General features: G+C 38.4%; 1 protein-coding gene across 1 annotated transcript in view; it reads left to right on the top strand.

Annotated features, from left to right (window-relative positions):
• Positions 1–23,806, top strand: part of nnt (nicotinamide nucleotide transhydrogenase) — a 31,144-nt gene that overhangs the window by 925 nt on the left and 6,413 nt on the right. The window contains exons 2-18 of the mRNA XM_067483960.1: positions 633–848; positions 3,888–4,117; positions 4,469–4,686; positions 5,225–5,312; positions 5,445–5,533; positions 6,120–6,307; positions 6,828–6,961; positions 7,051–7,242; positions 8,730–8,883; positions 10,011–10,172; positions 13,638–13,748; positions 16,361–16,506; positions 16,774–16,969; positions 17,735–17,968; positions 18,458–18,618; positions 19,564–19,743; positions 20,069–20,228. Of these exons, the coding sequence (XP_067340061.1) occupies positions 695–848; positions 3,888–4,117; positions 4,469–4,686; positions 5,225–5,312; positions 5,445–5,533; positions 6,120–6,307; positions 6,828–6,961; positions 7,051–7,242; positions 8,730–8,883; positions 10,011–10,172; positions 13,638–13,748; positions 16,361–16,506; positions 16,774–16,969; positions 17,735–17,968; positions 18,458–18,618; positions 19,564–19,743; positions 20,069–20,228 (2,797 nt within the window). The 5' untranslated portion in view covers positions 633–694. The remainder of the gene's footprint in view (positions 1–632; positions 849–3,887; positions 4,118–4,468; positions 4,687–5,224; positions 5,313–5,444; positions 5,534–6,119; positions 6,308–6,827; positions 6,962–7,050; positions 7,243–8,729; positions 8,884–10,010; positions 10,173–13,637; positions 13,749–16,360; positions 16,507–16,773; positions 16,970–17,734; positions 17,969–18,457; positions 18,619–19,563; positions 19,744–20,068; positions 20,229–23,806) is intronic.

The raw sequence follows: 23,806 nt of genomic DNA, 5'->3' as shown, positions 1-23,806 counted from the left end.
GATTGTAAATACAGTTGGTTTTATTTGGTTTGTTGGTTGGACAAAACAAGCAATCTGAAGATTTAAACTTGGATTTTTGGAAAATGTTTTTGTCCTTTCTTATTTGAAACAATGAATCGGTGGATAGAAGCAGTGACATTTGATTCTTTGACTCGGCTGGGGCTTCATTATCCCAGTCTATCCCACTTCACTTATTTACCTTTGAAGTAAACATAATGGCTTCACCATGCTTTTGTTCCAGTGTGCATGTCTGTGCCTGTCTTGGGGCTTTTTTTTTTAACCACCTTCATGCACAAAGCAGATTTATATAGCATAAATATGGAGTTTATTGCCTCAGTCTTTCACTTTGCTTCAGTTCAAACTGTTTTTGTCCACAGCTTTGTTAATTTAAAAATGTGTAAATCCTTTTCTCTCTACAGATGATAAGACCAATATGTGTACGTGTATCAATTTCGCCTTGTATAATTGTGAAATCTTGAGAAGGTCATGATGTCGCCCAATAGCCATAAAATGTTTGCTTTAGGTATAATTGCAGGAGTGTTACTGTGAAAATCTCCTCTCTACTTACTCCTGTTATTATTTTTACTCTTATTCTCCCCCATTTATTTTTGTCTCTCACATTTCTTCCTCAGGAGGAGTGCTGTCTGTCCTATTGAGCTCCTCCTGGCTTGTGAGTTTTAGGAGTGTGTGCACCATGGCGAGCCTACTACGTGCTGTGGTGGCTGGTTGCTCAGCCCCTGTGTTCAGCAGAGTTTCCTGTGTAAAACTGCAGAGAGGCTGTACTATCAAATCCTCATGTGTGCGCCTTTTTATGACTCATCAAGTTCTTGGACGGTCTGCTAGTCCAGGTAAGACACAATACTCTTGTAAACATTCAAATCCTTTCCAGACATTCTTCAGCAGATAAATCATTTTAGATATAAACATTTTGATATGGCGGACCATGGGCCTTTGGTTTTATTGACAACATGCGTTGGTAGACAGTAAGTAATGACGTTAGCCACGGCTGCAGCACTACCATGTACAACTGCCATATCTAAGTAATCAGTTTTACCAGGGGAGTTCCAAAAGTATTTCCAATTTTTTTTTCTCTGAATCCTCATTTATTCTGTATATAATTGGCACTAACATCAATGCATTTTTGCCATTTGTGGATCCACTTTTCAAAACAATCTTTAAAAAAATAAAAAGTTTTCAGCTTGGCAAGCTCCTCAATCACTGTCTGGATTGTGTTTTCTCAATCCTCATAACATTAGCACGCATGTTGAGCCAGAAATCCCAAGGGGCCTTTTCAGGCGAATATGGTGGGAGAGCCAAAAGGTTGGTCAGCAAACAGCAATGAATGGTAAATGGTTTGCACTGAGCACTTTTGTATATTAATCTGCACTCAAAGCACATTACGTTGCTTCACTGACACACATTTGCATAACGCGCACACACACCAATGGGGGATCTAATTTGGGGTACAGTGCCTTGCTCGAGGACACTTCAACATGTGACAGTAGGAGCCAGGAAACGAAACAACAACCTTAGGATTGGTGGACAACTGATATACCTCCTGAGCCACAGTCATCATCTTGGTGGATTAATATGCAGGGGAACCAGTTGCTCAACTTGTTCTCGGTGACCTGTATTGAAAACAACTCTCTGATTGCTCTGTCCCTTGCTTCAGTAAAGAAGCTTCATAAAGATTTTGCTATATTTAGTGCAAACTGAATTCTTAGCAAATGCTCAGACACAAACCTGTTGTGAACAGTTACTGTACATAATCACTTTTCCCATGACACAACTTCTCCTTTTTTAATTATATATCACACCAGCTGCATCACCACAGGTAGTACATTTACTCCTCCCTAAGAACAGCACATTGAAACTGACTCATATACCAGAACCTGTCTGATAAAGTGTGGATGTTCTTGTAAGATATGGAGTAGGCAGGATGACCTGGATTTATATCAGAAAATAGCCATATTTCTAACGTTATGTAGGAGTATTGCTGTGAATCACATATTATCTAGCAAATACAGTACAGTAAACATGTATATACATTTAAAGTACATTTATGTAGTAAACAAGATAAAAAAAAAAAGGATGGTTTAATGAATGTATACAAGGCCTCATTCTGCTTCATTAATTTGATTCATAGTAACATGAAGGCAACATCACATATCTTCTGTGTACTTTTTCACGTGCATGGCAGATCTACTCACTACACACTTTGAGACAGGTTGTGTTATTAGAAAAAATGGTACTCGGTATCCAAATGTCCTTTGTCCCGGTTACCCCTGGCAACTGGTGAAACAAACAAAGACTGGACATATGCCTGTATAATAGCTTCTCTAAAATAATGTTTATTGTAAAGTTCAGTTTTGCTGCCTTCATTTCCTCCAAGGCAGCATACAGGATTATTGACCCTTAGCCCTCAGTCTGCATCCACTAGTATGTCTGTGAGTGTCGCTGAGTTTTGAGGGTGCTGGGGACGTTCACGGGGTCACAAGCTGACATTCCTTTAGCTCAGCCAGCTGACAGCGTCTATAGAGGATACGCATATGTCGGCTTATAGGCTTGCAGACAAGTATTGCAGGGGTACACATCACACAATACATACTGATGTGCTTATTTTCTGACTTTGAATGAACCTATAGACGTACAGTAGATTGTGTTCAGAGTGACACTGGTATATGAACAAACTTCTTTTGACAGCTTTACCATATGTGCTTAAGATGTTTGTTAGTGGCCTGGTGTTGAAATGTCTGTGCTTCTTAGCTAGCAGATGCTCCCACCTGTTTTCACATTGTGACAAAATATTGCCTTGCTGGACATTGAGAGTAACCAGTGCACTAGTTCCAAATTAGCAATACAGAGTAATGTGATCCAGAAAGAAAACCAACCAGAATACAAAAAAACTGTTTAGCATTCTCTAACCCTGTAATAAAAGATATATAACTCTATGGATATTATGATGAAAATAGTTTTTACATACATTATCATTGCAGGACTGTACAGTTACTAGAATCAGTGATGGTACGGTTGTTATATAGAGCTAACATTGTATGTTAGTTTCTTTGTACAAATAGATGAGACTGTGGGAAATTGCTGAGATGGAGGTTTCCACAGGGGACAGCAGAACTAGTGCTGTTTTTAGCCCCTGTCTTACTCACTCTCTACTTTGCTGCTCATTAGTCCACTGTGTTTCTTGTTACGTTTTCTTGTTTTACCAGTTTTATTTCAATTTTAAGTTTATCTCTTGTCCCTACACTTGTGGGCCACTCAAAGCTGTTTACCTTAAGTAAAGAGAACCTTTGCCAGTGAGTTACAGGATTCCATCTGCTTTAGAAGATGTATCCTGTGAGAAGCCTGAAAAGTCAACCGTCTTGTTGTAAAAATGTGTGGACATTATTAAATGGATCACCGTGATATTTGATTTAGATATTGGTATTTACACAATTTTAATTTGTCTCATTTAGGTTATGATTAAATACATGAAAAACCAAAAACAACCCCATCTGCTTCAGCTGTGCTGTATTTATCGCCAGTTAGCAAATACTAGCATGCTGCTGACATGGTGTACTAAGATAATAACTATAGATGCTATAGTGGCTGTAAACTGTAATTCTATTAAACAACACTAACGCTGACCTTTAATTCTTTATATACAGTAAAAAGGTTTTATCTGCACTCAATGTAATTTACAACAGAAATGTGTCCTTCAAGCTGCACTTTTATTTGCAAATATAATATTGTTTCATGTGCTATTTTCTTTATAATTTTGTTTCTTCAATCTAATTATTATCTTGTAAGATTCATTTATTCATACCTCCTAATATCTGTGCTAAAGCCACACTGTGTTGACTGCTGTCACAAATTTCTTTCTGTCTCATGTCCAGGTATTCCATACAAACAACTCACAGTCGGTGTTCCGAAAGAAATTTTCCAGAATGAGCGTCGTGTGGCTCTGTCTCCCGCTGGTGTCCAGGCACTCATCAAGCAGGGCTTCAATGTTGTTGTGGAGTCCGGAGCCGGAGTAACTTCCAAGTTCCCAGACGAACAGTACACCCAGGCCGGAGCCACAATTAAAGACATTAAAGATGTCCTGTCATCTGATGTCGTGGTGAAGGTAGGATTTCAAGGAGGGGAGAGAGTTTATTAATTGGTTAGTAATAGTTTAAAATTTAATCGATGAAAAGGGAACACAAAGTTAGGACATTAACTGAGCAGGAGAGGTTGGGTAAATCAAAAACCTTGAAAATATAGTTGAAAATGTTTAGGTAGTCAAAGAGGTTAGTCAGTGTTTTAAAGATGGCAGCAACTCTTAATTAACTATTATACGTTTTTACATAAGACATGGCAGATAAAGGGGCAGATAAGTAAGGATAATTAAAATGCTGATTTTAGAGGAATTTTTAGAGAGTGTATAAATAAATACAAGAAGATTTGAGATTCGTGGCTTACTTTTTTGTGCTTCCAGGTCCGTGCACCCACTTTCAACCCTGCTTTAGGTGTCCATGAGGTGGACATGATGAAGGAAGCGGCTACTTTAATCAGCTTCATCTACCCAGCTCAGAACCCTGAGCTAATGGACATGCTGTCTCAGAAGAAAGCCACTGTCCTGGCTATGGACCAGGTTCCCCGAGTCACCATTGCCCAAGGTTTCGACGCACTTAGCTCCATGGCAAACATTGCAGGGTAAGTACAGGGTAACTTAAAGAGGGGATTGTGATTACTGCGTTTCATTAACTGAGTTTACACACAAAAAAATAATAATATAAATAAATAAATAAATAAATACACACACACACACACACACACACACACACACACATATATATACACATACATACATACATACACACATTTATATTTATATACGCATACAACAATTTATATACAATTTATATACATATACAACTATCATTTCCTTATCACAACATAAGGCAGTTGACTATATCTTGATGTGTTGAAAAGTGCCATTTAAAGGCAGCACTTCCTAGGCTAATGTAAGTCTAACCATGCTAACAAAAAAGAGGAAACATGATTAATAAAACCACAGCCCATGCAGTAAATGCGTATAAAAAGGAAAAGAGTATAGTGATACTGCAGTTGGGATACATTTTAGATAGTTAACCACGTTAGCTAGCAAGCTATAAATATTCGTATTACGTGTTGTTGTTTTTTTTCCACCTGCTTCTACATTTTGCTATGTCATTGTAAATTGTCATTTCAGATACAAGGCAGTTGTGCTGGGAGCTAACAGCTTTGGTCGTTTTTTTACTGGACAGATTACAGCAGCTGGGAAAGTGCCACCTGCAAAGGTGTGTAATGTTTCTGTTGCTTGATCGGTAGAGTTATTGCACGTATTGATGTTTCTGTTCCCATTTTAACTTTTCCCTGTTATAATACTTAACAATTTCATGCAAGTTTTTTTTTTCTTTTGTTATAAATAGATTCTGATCATTGGAGGTGGTGTGGCTGGACTGGCAGCAGCTGGTACTGCCAGGGCCATGGGAGCCATTGTCAGAGGATTTGATACCAGGTTTGATGCTGATATATCTAAACTACAAACAATTATTTTACTTTGACAGATTGTACTTGACCAGAGGTGTAGTACTCAGTTTTTCTCAGTTGAGTTACAGTTTTGTTACCTTACATAAGATTGTTAAATGCAGTGGCAGCATCTGATGTCCTATACATATGGATACTTACTGCAAATTTCTGCAGACAGTGTTAAGACGGTAGATATTGAAAAGCGATATTGTTACATTGATTTACAGGCATGTTTTATTTCTTGTGCAGCCCTCATGACTTCTGAGATTTTTAAATGATAAAAGATAAAAAAGAAAAATGCTGTATGCCAAATGGTATCAACAGCTTTTCTTTCATTCAAATCTAAAGGAATATAACCTGGGGTCTTTTCTATATCTTTCACACTGTACCTTTAAATTGAATGCAGCTTTAGGGTTGCTATTTGACAGCACACGTCTACAAACTTTATATAAATATTTTCTCTAGGACAATTAATGATACTGCTATCTTACCAGAATAGGAGAATAGAAATCTTAAACTTATGGTCTATTAGGTATGTTTTGCTTCTGCCTGACTATTTCACCCCCCTCTCTCAGAGCTGCAGCTTTGGAGCAGTTCAAATCTCTGGGCGCAGAGCCACTGGAGGTGAACATTAAAGAGTCAGGAGAGGGCCAGGGGGGCTACGCCAAGGAAATGTCAAAGGAATTCATAGAGGCAGAGATGAAGCTGTTTGCCAAACAGTGTCAGGAGGTGGACATTATCATCAGCACTGCTCTTATCCCTGGTATGCACAGAAGCAAAGACTGATGCACAATGTAAAGACAAACTTTAAGTGTACAAAGTAAACTGTGAATTTCCACAGCAGTTTTTTAAATCATGGTCATGTAAACAGCTTTGCTTTGGTCATGGAACATGTGGAATATTAGAGAATGTCAGACATGTATTCAGGGCACGTAGTCAAAGAATTTGGAAATAAAAAAAGGATAAGTCAAGGAATATTAACCATTAAAAATAACTTTTCTGGAATGTACCAGAACATATTTTACAGCTTTAGATTTGTTCCATCACTTTGTGGATTGAGTGCATAGTGTAGCCACGTATTCACAGCAAGCCCAGCTGTGTTGAATAAGTCACTTGGGTCATAATAGTGGTGTGCAAATGACTGTGATTCATTTTTGTAAAATATATAATTCACTCCTTTTCACATTGATATTTAGTTTGTTCATTTAAATGTTATAAGCTAAACTTGGTTGTCAGGTTACAAACAAATCCTTGATTTCTGCCTTTACATTTTAACATTGTAGGTAGGCGGGCACCCATTCTGATTACCAAACCAATGATAGAGAGCATGAAAGATGGGTCAGTGGTGGTAGACTTGGCTGCTGAGGCTGGAGGAAACATTGAGACCACAGTACCCGGAGAGCTGTCAGTATACAAGGTCAGTTAACACGTGCTCCCATGCATCTTTCCCTACAATTTTGTTTTCTTTTTAACTTTTTTTAATTAATACATTTACATTTTTTAAAGGGTGTAACCCATATCGGCTACACAGACCTGCCCAGTCGTTTGCCGACACAGTCCAGCACTTTGTACTCCAACAACATCACTAAGCTGGTTCGGGCAATCAGCCCTGACAAGGACTACTTTTATTTCGATGTCAAGGACATGTTTGATTATGGGACCATGGATCACGTTGTCAGAGGATCTGTTGTCATGCAGGTATGAGGTCTATGTAGTTTATCTCCTTTGTCCAGCTGCAGAGTAAAACACACATGCACAGTACTTGTATAGCTGAGACACAGATTTCTTTGTTGATGAACAGGTTGCAGCTCAGAAAGGAACAACGACTTGATGCAGTTTATAGGGAATTATTTAAAACACCTTGTAGGTCCTAAACGCAGTCACTAGATGCCACCCTAACAACACATTGTGGTCATTCAACTGTGTTTACAGTATCTTAAGCCCGTGGAGTAATTTCCCTTCATTAGACCTAAACTTTATTGGTGTCTAAAGTGACATAACATATTAGAGTATTATTATAATAATAATAATAATAATAATAATAATAATAATAATAATAATAATAATAATAATAATAATATTAAAGACAAAAAACAAGCAGGTTCTGTTATTGTATCTTTATTAAGTCAAGATAGCAAAGAACATGTTTACACTCAACAGTACATTGTGACAAAGTAAATACGTGTTTTTTACGAAAGATTTTTTTTTTTTTTAATTTCAGGCTCATTGCTCTGTCAAACTGTAGCCAGGTGCATCCTGTTTGCTTGGAGTCCACCTGTTGCAAATCAAAGTGATTGGACATAGATTAGAAAGGTGTGTGTGTGTGTGTGTGTTTCTAAGTGAGTGTGAGTGTGAGTGTATGAGAGAGAGAGAATGAAGTTGCACAATTCAGTCTAAGGGTAAGGGTATAAAACATTTCTAAAGCTTAAATGTTTCCAGGAGCAGAGTAGCCTCAATAATTGCGAAATGGAAGACATTTGATTTGAAACCACCGGGAGTCCTCCCAAAGTCACTCAGACAAACTGATTAAGGAAAAGGCCAAGAACGTTGGTCAAGGAGTTGCCCAGACCCCTAATGGTCACTCTGCTCTTTACTAAGCAGCAGCAGCTAGGTTAGTTATACAGAAGCTAGTTTGAGCAATAGAAAAATAAACCAATAGCCATGTTAGGAGCAAGTTTGAGGAACTGAGGAACTTTGAGGATCAAAATTATTTTTTATTTCCTTTTTTTTCTTTTTATTTTGATATATTTGCTTATGTGTATAGTCGTTTTTGTAACTACAGCGAAACAGCTAAATATTTTAGCCCATATCTAATCACCATAATGGTGACACATCTTATAAATGATACCGAAATGCAGATATTACTCTACTTACAGATCATTAGTTTGGTTGCTTTGATCTTGACAGCACAGTCTAATATTTCAGATTTACATGTACAGCAGAGGTCATTGCAGACAATCGGGTAATCAGATCAGGGAATGTAATAAAGTTCAAAACAGCTCTTAATAAGTATCATTTGATATTTATGATATAACTAAGAGTGACTCTTACATGCAAAACCTTTGTGACCTTTTCTCTCTTTTATTTTTTAATGCAATATGAGCCATTTATACAATGGTTCTATCCTGTTCCCCCTCTTCCAACATTTCACAATGTACCTATCTCTGTCTATTTATAATTTTTAGGATGGAAAGAACCTGTTCCCTGCTCCCCAGCCTAACAATGTGCCCACCGCAGCTCCTCCTAAACCCAAGTCTGTCCAGGAACTGGAAGCAGAGAAGGCTGCACAGATCTCTCCCTTCAGGGCAACTCTCACAACTGCTGGCGTGTACACTGGAGGTTTGTTGTTGTGGTTGAAACCAAATGTGCCATTAAATTCAGATGTTCTGGTTAAGTAGAGAACGCTGGATAATGCAGAGTCTGAGATTAGGGCTCATTAGAAAGTTTTGTCTGTTAATTGACCTCATTGAGGAAGGCTGAGGTGTGATATAAGGATAGGTGTAGGTAGGATAACGGTGAACTTTTCACATCATGGCTGTAATGTGCACAGGAACAGTGACATACGCAGATTACAAGCACATGAATACACACACACGGACACCCTGTTACTTTCAGGAAGTGTTCATTGTAAAAACAGTGTCTTGCTGAGTGTTTGTTTGAAGTAGTGCTGTAGTGAGTGATTCCTATGGTGCCACACAGCTCTCTGTCTTTGTGCACCACGTGCAGTTAATATGGTTCACACGTTGTTTAGGTATTTAGGCCTTTCCTACTTGCCACCATCACACAGCTACTGGTTTCTGCTGCTCTCTTTTTGTAGTGTGAGAGGTTGGTTGGTGCTGGGTACAGACTTTTTAGTCTGGTATACATTGTGATAATTGAATATATTTCGGATGGATTATTAGGGACATACATGACTTACTTTGCTACAGTAGATGGGTTTGCAAAGAAAGTACATTATGTGTGATCAGTCCCCCACGTTTAACAGAAAACTATGCAGTACATATCAGGTTCAGAAAAAGGAAAGTGTGTGGTCAAATGCCTACCACATATCCATCAATAAATGTCTATGAAGGAGTGGAAATCTAATATTTCTGCTGAGCTAATTTATGGTATTTAAACTGCTGCGTTGATTGCAGATAGTTTGAAAGATGGCAGTGAAATAGAAAAGTGAAAACACCATATTTTTGCTTTCCAGTATCAAGTATCATGTAGTCCTTGCTTTACATGTCCTATATCAGCTAGTTTCATGGTTCAGATAAAATAATTGTTTTATGAACATTTTAGAAATTACCCATTTTATTTAAGTCAAATTTGGTTTGAAATTGAAACTCTTAGTTTAGATTTTTCTCCTCCTGGAGATGTTCTTCAGTTTACTAACTAACCTTATTTAAACATAAGCTGCTCTCAGTTGTTACTTTACAGTAGTTCTTGTTTTATCACTTTAACTTTGACTATTTTTGTGCCAGGTGTTGCCACCCTGCTGGGTCTGGGTTTGTCTGCTCCTAATGCTGCCTTCACTCAGATTGTCACCACCTTCGGACTGGCTGGCATTGTGGGATACCACACAGTGTGGGGTGTCACTCCAGCGTTGCATTCTCCACTCATGTCTGTCACCAATGCTATCTCAGGTTAGTTGTGTTTGATGTGTCTTGTCATTTCTCTGGCACGTGAAGGCGGTATTCTAAGAAGTAAAGTGGCGCTGTGGCAACCCTGAACTCCCAGGATAAGCTGGAAGGACAAAAGAAAAAAGAAAAAACTACAGCATTAGCCACAGAGACAAAGTTGGACTGTATGATTTGAAATCTACATAGAAGATAAGTCTCTCATTAATCTTTATAAAAAAAATGTAATACATCATAATTGAAGTGGCATTTCTCCTGCTATCCTTATTTCTTTTATAGTGATCTGGATTAATCAGGCTTTCTAGCCACACACAGGCATTCCAATGTACCTGTGCTGTAAAGTGTGAGTCCAAATGGCATTAAAGCTCTATTCTAATTGGACAGCATTTTGTTGGACCTAGGTTCAAGATCACACATATCACAGGTCAGTCCAGCAGGTCTGTGTTTCCTTTCAGACCAAATAAAAACTTTTAAAGTTTGTGGCCTTATTGTCAGCTTTGGCTTAACACATAAGGGCTAAGAGGTTAGAGATGTAAGTGCCTGTGTGTGATCTTGTGGCTTTGATCACTCCTAAGACCAACAGTGGTGTAGGAAGTAACACCCTATCTGGAGATGGAGATCAGAGTTCAGTAGTATAGAAACAAGTTTTCACATTATAATTGTTTTAGTGACACCTATACCTTCATATTATAAATCCCTGTTTTTTCCTCTTCATTATAATGTGAAGCTTGAGTTCAGAAAATCAATCATTGATTACTGCTAAAAACGGAGCCTGCAAATGTAAGAAATTAAGGTGCATTAAGTTCAATTGGAAAGAATAACTTTCCTCTCTTCTCTTTATTTTCTCTTCCCTCCTGTCCTTTCCTCCTTTTCTCTGTATCCTCCCTGTCCAGGTATTTTCCTTTTATATTTGGCATGACCTTATGACCCTTTTTTCTTTCCTTTTTTTTTTTTAACTTCTGTCACCGACTGACTGCGGTTATGGAAACAGTGAGACCAACAGATTTCTGTTGTTGGCAGGAGTCTTAAACACACGCACACACAGACACAGAGACATTAGTGAATCATATTGGAATTTGTGCTGTGAGTGAGATATAGTTATATTCTTCATCGGTAGATTATACTGTTACAACCTGTAGTGACTGTGACTGGTGGGTCATCTTAAATTCTTCAGACACTGGTCTCAGCTCCACTGGCTCATAAAAAATGTCTTTACATCTGGTGTCTGATAAAAAGGCTTTAATCTACTTGAGAGCACTGATTCACTGTTACACTCTACCTGTAGCCTGTTGTTTGTCACCAAGGCACTAAAGGACACTGGACCACCCAGTACACCGTTTTTTTTGGTTTGTTTGTTTGTTTGTTTTTAGTATACTGTGGTTTTTGAAAGTTTTTGCAACTATTATTTTTTTTTGTTTTTCTGCATAAATTTTACCTAAACCCTTATCAGATTAAACAAAATAAATAAAGAGAACTAAATTAAATAAATGTGACAACCAAAAAAGATCTGTGGCTTTCAGCTTGTTCCTTCAGGTGTTGCCACAGTTGATGTGTTTTTACGCCGGATGCCCTTCCTGCCACAGCCCTCCCATTTTATCTGGGCCACACCTGGTGGGTCATTATACCTGCTGCCTTCTGCATCCCATCCCAATGCTCTACCACTGATCCACCAGGCTCCCCTAAATAAATAAGAATATTGTCTGATTAGTTATGCAGAAACACCTGGAACTAAACATATCTGCTAACTGTTTTCCAGTCCTGCATCTTGGAAGGATTATAGTTAATTTTTTCGTACAGAACAGCTTTAACGTAGGGATGTTGTTTGACTTCCTTATATTAACTGCCCATTTCAGGTCCTTCATCGGCATTCCTATAAGATTAAGGTCAGGATTTTGACTCGGCCATTCAAAAACCTTAAATTTCTTCTGTGGCACAGGAAGGTAGAGTGATCGTCCACCAATCTCGCAGTTGTTGGTTCAATCCCCGGCTCCTCCGGTTACATGTCGAAGTGTCCTTGAGCAAAACACTGAACCCCAACTTAGTTGCTCCTGATGAGTGCTGGCCAGCTGCATAGCAGCTCCCCCATCATTTACAATTTCTGCTTTAACTATACTTTGGTAGAATAACTTGCCTTTATGATTAGTTGTCGTGTTGCATGATCCATAAGTTGTTTTGAACTTCAGTTCACAGTGGATGTCTTAATGTTTTCCTGTAGAATTTGCCTGCGCAGCTCAGAATTCATAGTTTATTCAATGATAACTGGCTGGTCCAGAGGTAGCATAAAAGGCCCAAATCTGGAGACTGCCACTACCATGTTTTTCAGAAGGGATAAGGTTCCTATGCTGGAAAACTGAGTTTTTCTAGTGCAATGAGGTTTTAGGTGATTCAAGCAGAGAGTGGGAGAGCTGGGAGAGTGGCTCCCACAGACAGCAGGAACAGCTGAGATCTCTCTTCAGAATTGTCTAGTCCCAGGAACAGCTAAGATATTGAGCTTGACCCCCAAACTCTTAGACCTCTGGTACAGGACACAAGCTTGAAGGAAGGTAAAAGAATGCCAAAGGAAGGTTGGTTGGTTCGATGAACAAAGATAAATATAAAAAAAAAAAAATTGTTTTAAACAATCCAATTTATTTTAACTTGCTAGCTAATTCCTAGACACAGCTCATAATACTGACATCATTTCCCAATAAGTATATTGTTCTTTCAAGGTATCCCTGTAAAACATCTGTCCACGGAGTACCTGCCTCTCACCCACTGTCAGCTAGGATCAGCTCCAGCAATTGGAAAGCTTGTTATTCATGTGAATTCTCTAATTTATTTCTTATTTATTCTCTTATTTGTTAATCACAATAATGTTGCCTGTTTCCTGTTATAATTGTCTTTTTTGTAGCAGGGTAAAATTTAAATTTGCAGACATTGTGAAATTAGTTTTGCAGCACTTAAAATTTACTGCAAACAGTATTATACATGTTATAAAGTACAAAGAGACTGGTAAGATGGTCAGACTTTACATGTGTGTTATTTAAAAATCCATATTAACATTACTCGCTTGGTATAATGCATTTGTTTTCAAACTACTTGTTATTCAGTCTAAACTGTACACAAACAAGTAAATGTGAATGCAGGCTCTAGGGGGGTGTGGGTGCTTTTGCATCGTACTGCCTGTAAGTCATTAAAGGACTGATGTTATCAAGCTTTCCTGAGCTTTTTTTCGTAAACACATACACACACCCTGTTTTTCCCTTATTCCCTCTCTTTTTTTAATGTCTAAATCTTCCTCTTTCTTACTCTTTCCAATCTGGAAAGAAAACACATTGTACTGAACTAGATGAGACATATTGTCCAGTTGTCCGAAGATGTCAATCAGTATTAAGATCATCTGCTTTAAATGTTTCGAAAACAGTTCATAAACTTTTCATTGTTCTGTTTTATGAAAGAAGTTTATGAATGATAAAATATCCTGTTCTGCAGGTCTGACTGCTGTGGGTGGTCTGTCACTGATGGGAGGCGGCTACGCCCCAACAACTGCTGCTGAGACACTGGCTGTGCTTGCTGCCTTCATCTCATCGGTCAACATTGCTGGTGAGTCACCCATGACTAGCTACTTCACAGTGATCCCTGCCAGTTACAGCAACCTTTAGCCAATGAAATATATACTTTAGCTGAACATTGAAGTGTTTTATATTGATTGTACAATAACAGGCCTTCAACCAAATTTTACAGCCTCCCTCTCTAACCACCTGCTCACAATCCATGGCTCTGGCTCGGACCACACACCCATTCATTTGCTCTATTACTTTTAATAAATCCCCTTACAATGACAAAGTGTTCCTGGCATCTTTATAATACTCATCACTCTCTAATAGTCCTAGGAAACACGGTGTGCCTCCAGGGTTGTGCCACAAATTAATTTTCATTTCTCCTATTAGCTCACAGCTAGACATGGAGACTTTGGTAAAAGCAAATTAATATTTTACTGACATATTAGATCTCTTCAGTGCCATGTCTGTGTGTTTAAGGTCAAACTAAAAGATACTTGACTTTCTGTGTGTGAGTGGCAAGACACCACGTGCTTTTTTGTTCCAAGGCAAGGCTTTAAATTTTGCCACAAATCATGAGGCCTTTAGACTTTGCTGCATTACTGTTCAAATCACGTTTTTGAGCTTTGCAGCCCTTTACTTTATCCTTCAGCACAGCCTCTATAGAAATACCCATTTTTTTATCCTTTATTTAAAACCCCCCACAAGCGCTTGCGCACAGACACACACACACACACACACACACACACACACACACACACACACACACACACATTTCAGTACTTAACCACGTAACCCACATATGCCTTTGTACAGAAAAAAAGCCCAAACACCATGGAGAAATTTAACTCTAAAAACAGACTCTAATATGTTTGCTTTGAGGTACAGGTCTCTGACTTGTTCCCTATGTCTCTACAGTCTTGAGATTTGGGGATGCATTGGAAAAGACCTGATAAATATCCTGAACTAAATAAATTCAGCAACAAGTCAGAGATTAGTAAGGTTAATCTTATCTGTAAGTGTAGAAAAAAAGTTTATGCTAAAAACAGATCTTAATATAGTTCAATTGACTGATGAAGTAAGCAAATATGATATACACTAGATGCGATCTGTTTAGAATGAGTTCCTGATCCAAGTGAAATAGTGAACAGCAGCGTGAGACTGACATGGGGTTTGATATTGCATCAACAGTAATGTGGGTATCTCGAACCGAACCTGACTCAGAATTTTGTCCGTCAGTTTTGACTTGGTTGTTCAGTAACATTGGCCTCGATTATTCACACTCACATTTACACCTACGGGCTTTGGGGCGGCAGCACTAACCACTGTGCTACAATTTTACGTTTGTTCCTTTTTTTTTTTTTTTAAATATATCGACGATCTAGCACTCCAGAAATTAAATGACATGAGTTTTAGTGATGAGTTAGACTACATTACCTTAGTCAAATAAAACAGAGTGATGGGAACATGGTTTTGAGCGTTTAAAATTCCATCAAACAGCTGCATTTGATGCAAAATTTGAATTGTGACCTATTTGAATTGCCGACATATGGATTTGTCTGAGTAAAGAAGAAGAAGAACAACAAAAACTTTATTGTCATTGAGCACATAAACATATTACACATACATGTTACAATGAAGTTCTTTTTCTGCATTTAACCCATCCCCCTGGGGGGAGCCACAGGGGGGCGCCCGGGAATCTAGCGCTCAGTGTCTCGCTCAGGGACGCACCTGGTGTGTATGACAGGTGGACAAAGTTTTAAGCTTTATCCAATTAAACCATTCCATTTTGAAATTATGAAACTGCCACCAATTAAGTATTTATGAGTTGTTATACTAGTTTTCATAACAGATTGTTTGAGAGAAAAGGAGTCTAATGTATCACAATAGACCACTGATAGAGAATAACAATAACAGCAATAACTAATTTTGAGTGCAAAAATGGATGACTTCAGAAGTGGTGATTTCAGATGGACTTTTAAAACTCATGACTTGGCCAGTGTTGCTAATTCATTTCAGTTCTTGCAAACCTTACAAATATGGTGCCAGCAGAAAAATACCCAAAAGAAATGAGTGGATACTGGCTTTGCATTGTTTATATATTAACATTCCTCCATTTTAATAAATGGACTCAGCTTGGTTTGTAATAATAGCAGTCAGATTATTATTATATGTTTTAATAAGAGTAAAATTACACGAACTCTGTAGAGAAACAGGTGGTAGCCTCTGATTCACCTCTGTATATGTGGGTGCATGTGCATGTACTTTGTTGCAATCATGCTGAGGGAAAAAGGGAGACATACATATGGTAATGTGATCTCTTCCTGTAAAGCAGTATGACACTGTCTGGTCCCGGTTTGACACTTTTGAGGTTTCCTACTTGAAATATTTACACTGACATAAAGTAGACTCATTAAATTCCTAACATTGGTTATAGAGCTTGGCAACAGCTTTGAGCAACTGTTGTCTAAAAAATATATTTTTTAATGTAGCTCAGGTTCCTTGACTCCCTGCCTCAACATGTCTTACTCCTTTTGTTGCCATCTTGCTTTTCATTTATGATTAGGTTTTTTATATTGAGTTTTTTCCGTAAAGTAGCTTTAAATGTGTGTTATTATAACAATATGCATATTCACTCTCTCGGTTTCTCACCAGGTGGTTTCCTTGTGACACAGAAGATGTTGGATATGTTCAAGCGTCCCACCGATCCTCCAGAGTACAACTACCTCTATCTGCTTCCTGGTGGCGTCTTCATTGGAGGCTATGCTGCTGCTCTGCAGTCTGGATACAACATTGAACAGGTCTAAAAGGATGTTTATGCTACGTCCACGTGTTTAGATTGAGAGTGTATTTGTTGTTTCCGGCAGAAACCATTTTCTTTGTCCCTCAGAATTGGTGTAAGAAAGCCAATGACAATTTAAAAGTCAAGTAGTTATTCTGCAGATAGATTCTTGGTTTATCCAGATGTTGTGCAGAAACATCCATGTAATTATTTGGCTTTTTTCCTATGCTCTGGTCCTTCAATCCTTGTCAATAACCCCCTTTTTCCATTCTGTCTCTCTCACCAGATGATGTACTTGGGCTCAGGACTGTGCTGCGTTGGTGCTCTGGCTGGCCTTTCCAACCAGTCCACAGCTCGCCTGGGTAACTCTTTGGGTATGATAGGAGTCGCAGGGGGGATTGCTGCCACTCTGGGTGCCCTCAAACCGAGTCCTGAGCTTCTGGCACAGATGAGTGCAGCCATGGCTGTAGGGGGCACTGCTGGTAAGTCTTTGTAAATTTGCATCAAATGAATGATGAGGCAAACTTGCTGTCTAGTTCTAGTATTCACAGAATTATGTTTCGGCAGATGGAAAACTTTTCAAGTCTATAAATTAGTGTACAAGGATTTTGCTTAGTGGGTGTGTTTGAGTGTATATGTATTCAAAGCTTGGCCATATTAAGCAGCACGTGCGTGGAGCACAGAGACTCTCTGTGATGTTTACATCAAACACAGTATGACTAAGTCCCCACTAGACTGAGGAGTTTTGTCAAAATGGTCAGTATCATCTATGACTCACTTTCTTGCTCTTTTGTCTTGGACAGTTTCATCATTTAAATGCTAATTGTTCCACTAACACGACTGAAATCTAGACTAAACTATCCACAAAGACTGTAATGCTTTTTTCCGGATACAGCAATGTTGCAAGGCTGCCTGCAGGGGACACACACACACACACACACACACACACACACACACACACACACACACACACACACACACACACACACACACACACACACACACACACACACACACACACATACATACATAGTGTAGACCTACTCACAAGTATGGAATTCCTTTCAAACAGGCTTCATGAGCAACACCTGGTCCCTTAGTTTTCCCAGCACTAATCTAAATGTGTGTATGCACATGCTTGTGATTTAAATGTTACTTGTCTGTCAGGATTGCTACACTTCATTTTTTGTTTTCTCTCTCTCTCTCTCTCTCTCTCTCTCTCTCTCTCTCTCGCTCTCGCTCTCTAGGCTTGACTATTGCTAAGAAGATCCAGATCACTGATTTGCCCCAACTGGTGGCTGCCTTCCACAGCTTAGTGGGCCTGGCGGCCGTGCTCACCTGTGTGGCCGAATATATGATTGAGTACCCCCATTTCGCCACAGACCCTGCAGCCAACCTAACCAAGATAGTGGCATACCTAGGCACCTACATTGGTGGAATCACTTTCAGTGGATCTTTGGTGGCATATGGCAAACTGCAAGGTGAGTGAACTATATTTAGGTTTATATATTTGATGTTTCTTGGAAAGCGCTTCCCTGCTGCTGATATATACTGATGATGAGTGTGCTTACTCATTCTGCAATGTAGTTACTTGTAAAGATCTAATGCTTTGCAGCTCCGGCTGTCTAAAGTGAGGGGAACACAAAATTAAGAGTTGATCAGGTTCATTTGCTGGCACATATTCTGGCAGCCAGACTGTGATTTGGCTGTATTAGTTTCATAATAAGAAATTATGTATGAACACGTTGGGCTAAAGACAAGCCTAAGTGATGGTGGCTTAAAAATTATTTTTTTCTTAGATGTACGTGAAGCCTACCTTTAGATTTTCCGGTGCATCAGCTAAATGACAAATGAATACATTTGCAGATGATCTCAGTGGTGTTTTTTTAGTTCTGACTCATGCTGTTTTCTCTTTTATCCCTTTTATCCCTATCCCATCTCTTTCCTCATCCCTTCTTACCTATGTGTAGGTCTGCTGAACAGTGCCCCCCTAATTCTACCTGCTCGTCATGCTCTTAACGCCACTCTAATGGCAGCCAGTGTTGGCGGGATGATTCCCTACATGCTGGATCCCAGCTACACCACAGGCCTCACGTGTCTCGGATCTGTCTCTGCTCTCTCAGCTGTCATGGTGTGTCATGTGTGCATGTCTGTGGTCTGCTTTTGCTTTCAGTGAGGCCCTTGACTTATTCTCAGTTATGTAAATCTACTTTGTTGTTATTTTCATTACACACAACACCAACTGCACATCTGTCTTTTCTGGAAGAAGTATCCCTCTTCTATAGCTCTTCTTTGTGTGTATATGTAACTTTGTGTATATATGTAACAATTTCTTCCATTTTTTCCACTTAGGTTTTTTGGGGCATTTTTCTATAGTGAATTTGAGCATCTAAGGAAAGAACGTTCTGACTTTGCATACATTAATTCATATCCCATTTTATTTAATTGTGTGATCGGAGGTAAAGAAAAGAAAAGAAACAAAACATGTATTTCTTGGCAGCCTGGTGGCTTAATGGGTCTGCAGAGTCAAATCCCAGTCCATGCACCAGGTGTGTCCTTGAGCAACACTCAGCTTAGTTCCCTTGGTACCCCCTGCGGTTGCCCACCACTCCCCCCTCTGGGATGGGTTAAATGTAGAGTACAGATTTCCTTGTAAAATATGTTTTTTTAAAAAAGAGGGGAGTTGAATGCGTTTGGATGTTTTGAGATGTACAGCTTTTTAAAATGCATCCTAAATATGTGAATCTAAGCACAGCAGACAGAAACACTATATATTGTAAAAAGGATATATTTACATTTATATATATTTACATTTAAATATATTTATATATTTACATATTTACGTGACATTGTTGGGAAAATCAGTAACTGGACTTATCTGTGTGTGTGTGTGAGCGTCCTTCATTTGCACAAGTTCCCAAATAAGCGAATGAACGGAGAATTTGTTCATATTTTATTTCTTCTCTTTTTCATATCGCTTCTCCTCTTTAGAGCCAGTCCTTACACTATTCACTGTATTAAACAGCTAATCTGACTAAAGCAGTGGATATGACTCTTGTTTTCTTCTCTCTTTCAGGGTGTAACCTTGACGGCTGCTATTGGAGGTGCTGACATGCCGGTGGTGATCACCGTACTGAACAGTTACTCAGGCTGGGCCCTGTGTGCTGAGGGCTTCCTGCTCAATAACAACCTGCTGACTATTGTTGGAGCTCTTATCGGTTCATCTGGAGCCATTCTGTCATATATTATGTGTGTGGTGAGTGGAGCACAGTTTCTCTTTAAAGGAGGACTCTGCTTTGAGTCCTAGCACCACTGTTTTAATCTTCATGGTCAAGCATGCATTTAATGTGTTTGTCAAATGCCCATATTGTCTAATCAGATTTTTCCATTCCTGTCCACCAGGAGGGACTCTAACGTTACCATTAGAGCAGCTTCGTAGAGCCCCCTCTATTGTCAAAACTTTCGTCAAAGTGTGTTTTTTTTGGGAGGGGGGTTTCTCTTTAAATTTTGTTCTGCTGCCACAATCATCTGTAAGTGGTAATCATAAAAGTGGAAATGCAAACTATCTCTCCCCCCCTTAGGCCATGAATCGTTCACTTGCTAATGTGATCTTGGGAGGTTATGGCACATCTTCCACCGGTACAGGAAAGCCTATGGAAATCACAGGGACACACACAGAGGTTAACATAGATCAGACTGTCGACATGATTAAAGAGGCCCAGAGCATAATCATCACTCCAGGTAAGACACACATACACACATGCAAACACGCACATACACCTACAAACATTTTAGAGGTCTTGGAAAAATATGTTAATTTTTAACTTTGCAAGTCACTTTTTTTCAGCATTAGCAAAGTGTGTGTTCTGTTTATTTAACCTTTTTGTGACCCATGTTACATCACCATTTTGCTAGGGTAATTGACGAATAATGGTAGGGTGGGCACACATACACACACAAACACACAGGTCTCTGTGTGGTCGTCAGTCTGTGGTAAATAGACATTCTACAGTGCAGCATATACATGCAAGGTCAAGGGGAAATTAGATGGAATGAGGGTATGTTGGGTTTTTGTTGACAATTGAAATACTATGTTCAGAATTGGCTTCAAGTTCCTTTTGTGGGCTTACACTGTGCGGTCCAACCTTTGTTCCAGCTACATAGGATTTCTTCATTTCACATGTTTTCAATATTTGCCTCAAAAACCTCCCACATGGACTATCATAATGCTGTCCTAAAATCATCATTGTGTGGGCTAGTGACGTTTCAGTCTTCTCGCCAGACTGTTGTAAACCAGTCACAGTTCCAAAGAGCTATTTTACTCACGTGGATACATGTAAACACAGACTAAAGGCATTCAGCCTGTAAATTGGTCATTCCAGGCACAGAGTGCCTATATACAAAAAACTCTTCAGAGGAAACCACTGCAATTTACAAGAATTGCTAAATTAAAGTGGTCACATGGTGGAGAAGTGAATACAAGTAAAAAAAAAAAAGTACTAAAACAAACTACAACCAAAACCAAGCCAAAGAAGGAAAAATAAACCTTTTCTCTAAATTGTTTTAGCAATACCACACTGAGATGAAACAAATAATAAAGTGTTACGATTTTGGAGCATCATCAACCAGTGCAACTATGACGAGTAATTAAATAATCTGACTTGAAAGACATTTGCCAGTTAGCAAGGGTTTGATGGTCAATTAGAATGTCACAAAACCTCTGGACATGAAAATCCCAAGTCACACTTGGTCAGTGTTTATATGAAGGATTCAAACGGATATTTCTTTTTTGCAGTTGCAACATAGTATTCATCAGTATACGTTTATCAATAAAATGACATAAAAATGTCATCATCCACTCCATTTAGGCTATATTTTGCTAATGATGGAAGTTTCAGAACACAAATCACCAAAATGCCTTGTTCTTTTCAGTAGTCAGACTAATATTTGTACTCAGTGCTGGTTTTCCCTCAGTCCCCCAGTTTCCATTTTGACTATTCTCCCTAATTGGAGCTGTCATGGTCACTTTACCTGATTGACATCTGTGGAAACAGTTAAGACTGCCTGATAAACATAAGTGTTTTCCTGAGTTCGTCTGGGCTGTCTGTGCATGGTCTGCGTCCACTTGTTTTTCTTATAAGAGTAATTCCAGAGGGACTATTGGAGGCACAAGAAATATAAGAATTGGGGTGGAATAAAAAAAGGAGAGGGAAAAGAACAAAACATTAAATTGTTTAGCTAGTTCTTGTAGAGTTTCTCTTTTTTCTATGCTGAGTTTGAAACCGTGTGATTTTGACTGGTGTGTGAAAATGACAGGTTCTAACTAGATGTTTTGACAAGGCCAGTATACACTACTGGACTGTTTGACGTTGAGTTTGTGTCTTTGACGGTGTGTTAAAAATCAAGCACCGCATATCAGCTTTATTAAACACAACATAAATCCAAAACTTGGAGGCAAAAACATGTAGAAGTTAGTGGCAAGAGGAATAAATGTTACATTTAATAATTGAAAAAAATATGTGTTTTTTGGAGAAAGACATGGAGGCAGCCAGTTATTAGCAAATCACAAAATTAATACAGAAAATGGTAATGTGGCATATGTGTTGGACTACAGAACAGTGGTCGACCGAAATGGGTTTGGCAATTTCTGATGCCGAACTTAAGAGAGCAAGGAGGCTGATATGTTTATCTGTCTGTTTTTAAGTCACATAAAATACAATTTAATATTAACAAATGAAACATAGGCTCAACTTAAATAAGGATTTGAAAAGTATTGATCAAATATCTGAACCATTTTAAGACATTTAAAACAATCAGCATTTAGCAGACTAAAATAATTCAGAACCAAAGAAGAGAATTGATTTTGTTTTAAAAATATTATTAATATAGAGAAACAACAATACACAATAATAGAAAAAATGTCAGATTCATTGTATTTTTTTAAAAATTCTGTAATGAATCTAATCTAATAAATCCTCACCTCATAAAGGTACAATATTCTTTATGTGTTTCATATGTGCTGATTCAACTATTATTCAACAAGATCATTTTGGAGATTGTAGTGTTTGATGCTGTTGTGTTTGCACTTTACTAGCAGATGTTTCTGTTATTTCTATATTAATGAATATAGATGCACTTCTCTGACAACGCCAGTATCTTCCACAATAAGCTGATTCAACTCCTCAAACAAAACTGAACATTAGGCAAAATATCTCAGTTAAATGAAACACACTTATTACATTAGTCCAGACATTAATCATTTCATGAATTTCAAAAGAATGAAGAATATAGAAGTCAGTCACTATCACCATCTCTTAACCTTTCATTGGCTTTTACCTACTTTTTGTGCTGATGCGTGTACAGTAACAGTAGCAACATTTGTAAACAAGTGAAGTATGACCTATTTATCCAAGTATCAATACTGATGTGACCAAATATTTATTCAAAGATATACTTTAGGTTTTAGCTGCATATAAGAGGGCAATGCTTGCAGTGTAGTATGTAGATGTGTCAGCGGACATTTTTTTTTAACCAGCCGCATTAGGACAGACATCTACTACTGCCAAATAATTAAAAATGTCAAAGATTGGCACGATTAATTGGCCACCACTACTACAGAGACATTTAGTCCACTGGTTGTTGAGAGTTGTTACAGAGTGATACTTCTTAACTTTTATAGACAGTCTTTGGCACAGGCAGCAGTTTTGTTGATGCCTGTTTCTCTAACAACAAGCAGAGAGCAAACACATTAAACAACAATTAAATCATGAAATGAACTTTACCGACAGGTGATCTAAGCTTCTGTTTAACATTTTCAGCTGCAAATAAGTAGTCTGCAGGTAAGGTAGAGTAGGGGAAATAGTCCAGTGGTTAATTGATAGAGAATGTCATCGTTCTGCTTGGTAGAATTTAAAAAGTGCGTGGACAAATATACTTGGGCGGCCCACCCAAGTATGTTGTCTATGTGTGGGAAAATTTTTGTCACATTACTATTTTGAAACCACTAACTGGGGTTGCATGCACATAATTGTGCAGAGGATAGCTGTCAGTTTTTTATTCCCTAAAAGCATGGCTTTATTTTGAATAACACCCTTTTTACTATTCCTGCATATGTGCCACTTCTTTAAGGATGTGTCGCACTGAAACATTTCTAAACAAGTCGCTGCACAGGAGTGTCTAGAACAACAATTTCCATCTTCACTTGTGACTCTGCTCAAATTGTGTGCTTGTTTCATGCATGATGATGTTGACTGTCCTAAACATAGTGCACATGCTGCCTTTTGATTGTAACAAGTGTTGTGTAAGGTAATTCATATCAT

Source organism: Channa argus, chromosome 18 (genome assembly GCF_033026475.1).
Source record: "Channa argus isolate prfri chromosome 18, Channa argus male v1.0, whole genome shotgun sequence".
Taxonomy (NCBI): Eukaryota; Metazoa; Chordata; class Actinopteri; order Anabantiformes; family Channidae; genus Channa; species Channa argus.
The sequence above is the reverse complement of the archived record's forward strand: the minus strand, read 5'-3'. Positions and strand labels throughout refer to the sequence as shown.